Below are 8,913 nucleotides of genomic sequence, written 5' to 3' on the forward strand. Positions count from 1 at the left end.
ATCTAGTTGTCCAGATATGGGCATGCCAATATGATCATAATGCAGATGACATATCTCCATATATGGGCATAAAAGGGACAATGACTGAAAGATGCAGAGATCTCCATATACAGTATGGGCACAAAAGAGACACCAACACACCAACACAGACACAACAGCTACCCTGGCAAAGCCCCTGACACGATGACTGACATAACGGTTGATTGGCGGTGCGACATAGGTGTGAGGGCCGCATAGCCCAAATGACGAAATGTATAATGTAATAATGAAATTGTCCTATTCTGAACTAGGTCTGTGGACACTTCTTAGAGTTACGTCCTTGCTTGCGGGACCCCCATTTGGAGCTTGAGCGTGACTTCGAGAGAGTAGCTCCTGGACCTAGAGTGAAGCGAGGTTTGACAGGACACTCTATGATTGTGACCTCTGTCACTTTATCATAGATGCGTGAAAATCCACCCTGACAGGCATCCTGCAGCATGTTTTTAAAACTGGTCTCTAGTTTTAAAAACTGGCCATCTTTGCCCATCAAAGGGCCAAACATGAATCTGGTATCAGTATTAACTGACGGTAAGGCTTCCGATACCGGAAGAGCATTGAGAGACTGGCATCTCTGAAGGAAATTAATGTGGTCCTCGGTTTGCGATAGCTTCTCTAGTTCAGCAGCTCTATTCTTTAACTCGGTAATCTCCTTCTGAAGATTCTTCAGCACTTCCTCAGCCTGACCGGCAGAAGTCTCCTCCTGGACTCTGATAAGCTCCCTCAGTTCAAAGCGATTCCGCTCAATGGAATGGATGAGGTCTGTAAACATCTTGTCACACTCCTCAATGGTTAGCCGCGTGGAGCGGGAAAAAGACACGCTGGCTTGTTGAAGCTTCCACGCCTCATTCTCCATCGCCTGGATTCTTTCCCCAAGCTCAGCCTGTTTCTCCTGTACGTCCGTCTTGGCAAGCACAGTGTTGTGCCATTTGTGCTCATCTGTTAAACACAGATAACAGATAAACTGCTTGTCGGTGCGACAGTACACTTCCAGCAGCTTGTTATGCTGGCGACATATCATCTCCTGGAGGTTCTTATTGGCTGGGACCAGTTTGTGGTTGTGGAAAGCAGGAGACTTGCAGTGAGGTTGCATATGAGCCTCACAGTAGGACACCAGACATACGAGACAAGACGTGACAGCTTTGCTTTTTCTATCGGTACAAACGTCACACGCCACGTCTTCAGGTCCAGCCAAACTCAGGATTTCGGGCACTGAAGTTGCCTGAAGCCCCATGTTTTTGAATTTCTCCACCACCTCAGCCAGCATGATGTTTCTGCCAGGCTGTGGCCTGTCGTTGAAGGTCTCCCTGCACTGGGGACAGTCCCACCTCCAGGAATGCTGGTCCCAGTAACGCTGGATACAAGCTAAACAATAACTGTGACCACATGGAATGGAAACCGGGACCTTCAGCACATCCAGACATATCGGACAGCTGAATTGATCTTTGTTGAGAACAACTCCGTCTTGGGCCATATTGTCCAGACAAATGTCAAGCTGAAAAGCAATGCAACAGCTGCAGTTCCGTTCCCTTTAATGGAAGTGACGGGGTGTAGGCCGTCGCAAGAACATTATCCCCAAACCCTCAAATGTTGTTACATCACCGCTGCACACTGATTGGACAGCGTATTAATGACATCACATTTGCTATGATAGCATGTGTCGGTTTGTACAGCATGGCGTGTATAAGCAGCAACGCCATCTACAAGGGGGACTGCTCATAAGTCTGACCTCCCGTTAGTTCCGACCTACGTGGCTGGTTAAGCCTGAGGTTAGCTAGGGTTATCGACAAGACTGAGGCGCATTATTCCCAAAATGGAGATAACTGACGTCATATGATGGCGTCCAAGTTCCCTGATAACTGCCAGTGGTGGAAAGTACAGTAACTAAGTACATTTACTTAGGTTCTGTACTTAGAGGATGACTTCACCCATGTTCAATTATGTCATATGGCAGCCAAGTCTATGGACGTTTAATGTTTGTTTAGCACTTAAAGGACCACTTTGCCACTTTTCAACCTATCTTCATACAATAGGTCCTCACTCCTCACTAATAATCATGATAAAATGGCACACATTTTTGAGTGGTGCAACCACTCCTATAGACAGCTATGGGTGTCCCTGGGTCCCACCAAGTGTCACTGTTGCACAGCCACACACACACACACACACACACACTCACACAAACCAGGGATGAGGGCTTGTACAGTACCAGCACAAGTACAGTACAGAATCACACAACGCTGGTGGTTACGTTCTTATCAGACACCCTGTGGCCTGTCCTGGTCTTAGTTAACCATGCATTCCAAGATAGCGTTGTACAAGAGAGAACAAGTTCTTAAGCTTCTCAAGATTCTTGCACAAAGAATCAATATGGAATTTAAATTATAGCTGTTTATCCAACCAATATAAAAACATTCTTATTATAGAACATACACAAAAGTGAAATACAAAGTAAAGGCAAGGAAACAAGCAAATAGGCATACAATTCACCAGGTCAGTAGCTGCACACAAGCATCTTCCTCTCACAACACACCACCTGCTGTGTGGTGTGAGGACCCACAGATTGGTGATCTGCTACCTGCCTGTTCAGAAAGGCCTTAAATACCTGTGTCACTTATGACATCACTTGGGTCAGTGATAAAATGGGGATGGCAAGAGAACAACATTTCAAATCTTATGTTAAAGCCAGGTTTGTTACCATTGGAACCATTTTTACAATGAAAATTATTTCAAGTTCTCATATTCATTCTTTTTACTTTATTTGAACATATTATCAGATTAAAATGTACTTTGTTAGCATTATCTGCAGATGTATTGTTTGCATGAATATTATCTTGTGAAAAATACTGCCTACACCAATATGACAGAACAAGTACCACTAGACGATGTTACTTCTACTGTCAAATTCAGCTTTTATTTTATTTTCTTAATATATATTTTTTGGTTTTGTTCTGCCTTTATTGATGGTGAACAGTATACTGACAGGAAATAGTGAGAGATGAGGAGAGACACGCAGCAAAGGTCATCGGGATCGGGAGTTGAACCCAGGCTCCAAAGAAAGTGCCTGATTGGCAATATGGACAAAAAATGTTTGTGTGTTCGTGTGAGAGAGACAGTAACAGCTGATAGTGAGAGAGAATGTCTAAAATGAGTTCCTAATGCTCAGTCTAATTAGACCCTCCTGAGTCCTCACACTACTAATAATCAGGAGATTGACATAATTTCCTGAAAAATCCAACCCAACCAAATTATGAAAGTATAAAACCTATTTGATCAAGACTAAAATGTAAAAGACCTTCCTCGGGCATCTGATGAAGGTCTTTGACCAAAACTAGTACAAATATCACTTTTCTTTATTGAGCAAGCAAAAAACAGTGTGCGTGAGTGTCTTCTTCTCCCTAACTGATTATCATTTGACAATAAACCTTGTATTATGTAATAGAGCTGCTGGCTTTTTAAATATATTGTACAGCTTATCTTTTGTTCTAAGCTATTTGCAGTTGTTTAGCTCTTTTTTTGTAAACATAATTTCACATTTTACCCAGGCCGTCCATGACACAAATCTCACCAGGAATTCATGCACAATACTATACTGTATCTCCTACGTAGCCTCAAACTAAGCCTCGGAAACCCAGATGTTTTCATGGTGGGGGAAATAACATTTTTACTAATCTATTGGTGGTTATCATAAAAATGTATAAAGAAAAACCCATTCAACTTGAATTGCTCAAACAAGCACTTTTCATAAATATAATTTATTTGTGTGTGGCATATAGACATGGGTTTCAGAGTAAATAAACACTGAGGCACATTCATCAACTGAGAACTGGCCATAATTACATTCACTGCCTTTGACCAAATATGTCATTTAAATGGCTCATGTTGTGAAGATTAAAATGCAGTTTTGTGGAGTTCAGTTCCAAGCACCTCGACATTACATCATGTTCAACTTAACCAATACCCCCCTAAACAAATCACTAAAATGCTTGGCTCATTGAGTACGCAAGCACTGAGTAGTAGGGCTGGGCAATTCATCATATTTAACCATTAATCATATTTAACACCAATAATAACCGACTTGATCTTTCTCATGTAGGTTAATCGAATACTAAATAAAATACTTGACTAAATCGATTTGTTGATACAACAAGTTAAAATGTCTGATCTACAAGACATGTTGTGAGCTTGTCTGCTATTTTCACACAAAAAGTATAATAGTTCATTAATAATCGAGGCAAAAGTTTGAAATAATCATGACATTGATTTAAATCGCCCATCCCCACTGAGTAGTGTTACAAGCATTTTCTTACAGAAGTTTTACCCATTCTTCAGATTGTCCCTTCTCTCCCTCTCTCAAACAATACTCAAGGTTTCTTCATGTTAAATCATGATGAGGGATTTAACTATTGGTGTAGAGAGCAGTGGTTGTTCTAAAACCTTTTAGTTTTAACGGACCCCCAGTTAGGCCCGGGAATAGCATTACTCTGAGTGTACAAATGGAAACGGCCAGTTACAGACCTGTTTGGTTCCTATCCTAACTATCAATACTTTATCTCGATGCCCGTGACCTGGAACTCCCTCAAGGAAGAGACACACAGGTGTAGAGTATGGTCTTTGGCTCTAATAATTATTATTATTATTAATAATAGCTAAAATGTAATGTATATACTGTAGCACCTTTCATGAATCCAAGGATGCTTGAATGCTTCTGCACTACATAATGATACAACTCATTGTGACTTTGCATTATATAAATAGAATTAACCGACTGATTTAAATTATTTCATAAAAGCCAATGGAGCCGACAGGCTGTCAGTGCAACAAGGTTGTAAATCAACCACTGAGTCTCAGCAAGTCCAACAATAAATCCATATGCTATTGCACAAAATAGTGTGATTTAACATCCTGTTTTAGATCGTCTCGTGTAGGGTTACTCATTATTTACCCATACATAACAAATCCTGACACACACACACACACACACACACACACACCCAAGCAGATCAACATTAACCTCTAAATCAATTTCATCCACCACGCTTCATGCTGATAACTATTGCAATTGCCACTGCCACCATCACCCCGACACCCAACTCCAAAATATGTTCCGACTTCCAGTCTACGACAGTCTCGGTTTTGTTCCTCAACATCTCCTCTCTCCTCAGCTTCCTGTCCTCCCCTTTTTTAATCTGATCTTTATAATGGGACTTGATGTACAGGTCAAAGTCAAAGACATTTTTGCCATCGATGTCAATGACCGACTGCTGGCTCCTCGTCGGCTGCTTTGCAGAGCCGCCGGCGTCCTTCGACGAGGGTCTGGTGGCGCCTGCCAGATCCGACGGACTCAGAATGCCACGGTCATACTTCCTCCTCAGTGTTATATTGCCCAGGACGTTGTAGGCCTCGCTGATGTCAGTGAAGCGGACGTTGGCGTCTTCACTTCCAGCGTTCTTGTCCGGGTGATAGACGAAGGACAACTTATAATAGGCCGTTTTGATCTGCGCGTGAGAGGCGTCGGGAGACACCTCCAGGATGTCATAGTAGCCCGTTTTGGTCTTATACAGGGGCTCGACGTCTTCATTTCCACTAAAAAAATGCCTCATAAACACGAGCTGCTGCCTGTGGTGCCCCAACACATGATGACGGCTGAGCAGGATATCTGGTCGACGCGTCGGGTGATATAGTACATGTTGCTGTTGAGTTGTACACCGGCTGAAGGAGGACGAGGCACGTCCCACCGGAGAGTCGCTAGTCTTGCGGGTGTCATCATCGTCATCACAACAACCCCATGTAGACTGAAGCTGAAGCAGCAGTGTTTCCCTCTGGGCCAACTCGTGGTAAAGATCAGTGTCTCCAACAACAACACTGCGAGGGAACATAGAAGACTCGGACTCACAATAACAACCCTGAGAAGAAGTGCCACCAGCGGGCACATTCCTTATGAACGGTGCCCTTCTATGAACTATGGCTGTGTTCGAGAGGCTATTCTGAACCAAATCCAACCGCGATCCTGTCGACAGGGAAGGAGCATATGTCGCGCTTCCTCGCCGCGTACTTCGAACGGCTAAAAACGAGCGACTATATGCGTTTATTGAGATATTGTAGGCTCCCCTTCCCAGCCCTAGTCTGACCTCCGCCATGTTTGCACAGAGCAGACAGGCGGAAGTGCTATGACTGACGTGGAAGTCAAGATGAGTGTTTTACATGCACCACAGCGCCCCGTTGGGAAAGGAGGCCTGCTGAAATTAATTCTGCTGTTTTTGTCTTTATCAATAATTCAATTATTCAATTCATAGCTATATATAGTGACGTAATGTTTGGGGATTAACGTCATCACGTTGACGACACAAAAAAATAAAGATAGCAAATTGGTCAACTGCCACTGGCAACTAAAAAAATGGAACGAGCGGCGTGATTTACATTTCTCGTCGTTCCCATTTGAATGCGACACCCGAATCTGACAGAAGCGTTGTCAAGCACAGTTGCATTTATCATGTCCAAATTAAAAACAGTAATTTGGCCTCAAGTGATTTTATTTGGCGACTCTATCACTCAGGTTAGTTGAATGCAACCTTTACTTCACACGAATGTTGGGGTTGACTTTTGCAATCTACTGCTCTTTGACATTCATTCTTTGTGTGCCAAATGCAATAACTACTAATTAATAGCTGCAAATGTTTGAGTATTTACCACCAAGTATCATGACTGTTTTTGATTAAAATGACAAGTTGTGTCCATTTTCTAGTTTTCATTCCAATCTAATGGATGGGGTTCAGAAATAGCCAATAAATTGGTTAGGTGAGTACATCTCAAGCAAGTCTATTCTCAGTGGCTTCTAGTGGCTTAGCTTTGGTTCAAGACTATTTTATTTGCATATGTATGATCCGGAAGTAAAAGTCACTCCATAAAATACATCTATGATAGTCTTCATCCAAGGCTAGCTCAGCTCAACTATTGTGTGATGTAAACATAATGCTTACAATGTACTATTTTGTCATGCATACATTATGTACAGTGTAACTCTTATAACTATGGTGTAACTAGCCAAACGCATGAGACAAAATTATGCTTTTGTGATTTGCCTAGAAAACCGACCCATATTGTTGTCCTTTTAGAAAGTGTGACGTTGTGAATCGAGGTCTGTCAGGCTACAACTCCAGATGGGCCAAGATTCTACTTCCTCGCATCATCCCAAGCCAAAACTCAGCAGAGCAAAATATAGCAGCTGTTACTGTGTTCTTTGGAGCCAACGACTGTGCTCTTGAAGGTATATTCAATGCAACTCATGGTACTGTAGTTATGTCTGCAGAAAGAGTTCAATCTGTGCACGGAATGAAATGTCTTACGACAGTTATACATTCAAGCCCAGGTTACTCATTCTGACAACAAAAGAAAAATCTGTACAGTTCAAATGAATCATATCACGCAGAAAATTGATGGTACCCTGTCCTCTCTATTTTCTTTCCTTCTGTATTGTCTCGTAGATCAGAACCCCCAACAGCATGTGCCTCTGGAGGAGTACTCGGCAAACCTAAAGGAAATTGTCAGACACCTGGACTCAGCAGGTGTGACTGCAGACAAAGTTATCTTCATCACTCCGCCTCCTCTTCACGAGCCAGCCTGGGAGAAGGAGTGCATACTGAAAGGTCAGTATTAAAATGCAGATCTACAAGCTCGCAAAATCACTTTGTACGTTTCTTGAACAGGGTAAGTAGTCGACCGTCGCTTCAGTTTAATGATAACTAATGACTCCTTTGTCATCTGGCCGTCTGTCCCCAGGATGTGCTCTGAACCGTCTTAACTCAGTAGCAGGGCAGTATGCCCAAGCGTGCGTCCGCACAGCTGGTCAGTGTGGAGCAGATGTCCTGGACCTCTGGACGCTCATGCAGAAAGATGACCAGGTGGGGGGAGGCTGTTGATAAATACTGCTGTCGTTAATAGGATCACATTCCTGAACCACACGAGTAAAATTAAGGGGGGGGGGCACCTTACACCTTACACAACTACGGTATATAGACACTAACCTTTTGAATAAGCCTTCGTTAATTAAAAAACCTTTCTGTATCCCTTCAACTCTCTGCAGGATTATACAGCCTATCTCTCCGATGGCCTGCATCTCTCAGATAAAGGCAATGAGTTTGTGGCCCAGCACCTATGGGGTGTGTTGGAGAGGAGAGTGGTCAATCTGCCCTTCATCCTGCCCTACTGGGGAGACGTGGATGTCAGTAATCCAGAGAACAGTCTTCTCAGTTAACTGTTGCCATGGAAATTTGCCTAAATTTGTATTCCTCATCATCAAATAACTCTGAGTTGATCTCGAGTTTTATTAAATATTTGCAATAACTGGGATAAAATGCTGCACTTATTAGTTCTCTAATCTCTGCTAGGGTGTCATGTCACCCAACTCAAGTGCTCCAAATTGTATACAGGACATGAACAGTTCTATACCAATTTTCAGGCCTCACCTACCTGCTTTCAGAGGTAAGAGTGCATGGTTAGTGCAGGCCTTGTATGTAACGTCAAGATAAGCAAATGTATATCTTGAAGTAATTTATGTTTAGATGATATCGCACACATCTATAGACTATAGTTGTGTTCAGCATTTTCTTCGCGTTTTCAGTAAAGGCCAGACTACTCCTGTAGCTTTCTTCCCTCAGATACAAGGCCATCTAAAAACTCAGTTAATTGAATACTTACTTATGTACACATATTACAGGTTATATATTTTTTACGCGATGGAATACTATACACGTTGCCATCATTATCCCGCTCAATAAAAATACTTTATTTTAGTTAAGCTTAAAAAGGTTATCTTTGAAAAACAGAAGGGTCCCGCACACTGTCAGAAACTTGCCAAAAAATGTTGCTCTTTATTCA

The 8,913-nt window shown here is 42.4% G+C and overlaps 2 protein-coding genes across 2 annotated transcripts; one reads left to right on the top strand and one right to left on the bottom strand.

The window, feature by feature from the left end:
• Positions 1–3,534: 3,534 nt before the first annotated feature.
• On the bottom strand, positions 3,535–6,267 carry LOC308329026 (uncharacterized protein). Its single transcript, XM_080783184.1, has one exon. It carries the CDS (start codon positions 6,174–6,176, stop codon positions 5,064–5,066), a length of 1,113 nt encoding a protein of 370 aa, XP_080639310.1. The 5' UTR covers positions 6,177–6,267; the 3' UTR covers positions 3,535–5,063.
• A 225-nt stretch (positions 6,268–6,492) lies between these two features.
• On the top strand, positions 6,493–8,726 carry iah1 (isoamyl acetate hydrolyzing esterase 1 (putative)). Its single transcript, XM_080783151.1, has 6 exons — positions 6,493–6,592; positions 6,782–6,834; positions 7,152–7,303; positions 7,521–7,682; positions 7,816–7,937; positions 8,120–8,726. Exons 1-6 carry the CDS (start codon positions 6,530–6,532, stop codon positions 8,288–8,290), a joined length of 723 nt encoding a protein of 240 aa, XP_080639277.1. The 5' UTR covers positions 6,493–6,529; the 3' UTR covers positions 8,291–8,726.
• Positions 8,727–8,913: the final 187 nt, after the last annotated feature.

This window comes from Protomyctophum bolini (genome assembly GCF_963924005.1).
Source record: "Protomyctophum bolini genome assembly, chromosome: 15".
In the NCBI taxonomy this organism is placed as follows: Eukaryota; Metazoa; Chordata; class Actinopteri; order Myctophiformes; family Myctophidae; genus Protomyctophum; species Protomyctophum bolini.

Coding starts and splice junctions, on each gene's coding strand:
- LOC308329026 (XM_080783184.1), bottom strand. CDS start 6,176: ATGGCGGAGGTCAGACTAGGGCTGGGAAGGGGAGCCTACAATATCTCA.
- iah1 (XM_080783151.1), top strand. CDS start 6,530: ATGTCCAAATTAAAAACAGTAATTTGGCCTCAAGTGATTTTATTTGGC. Junction 6,835..7,151: donor ATAGCCAATAAATTGGTTAG/GTGAGTACATCT, acceptor TTGTCCTTTTAG/AAAGTGTGACGTTGTGAATC. Junction 7,938..8,119: donor TCATGCAGAAAGATGACCAG/GTGGGGGGAGGC, acceptor AACTCTCTGCAG/GATTATACAGCCTATCTCTC.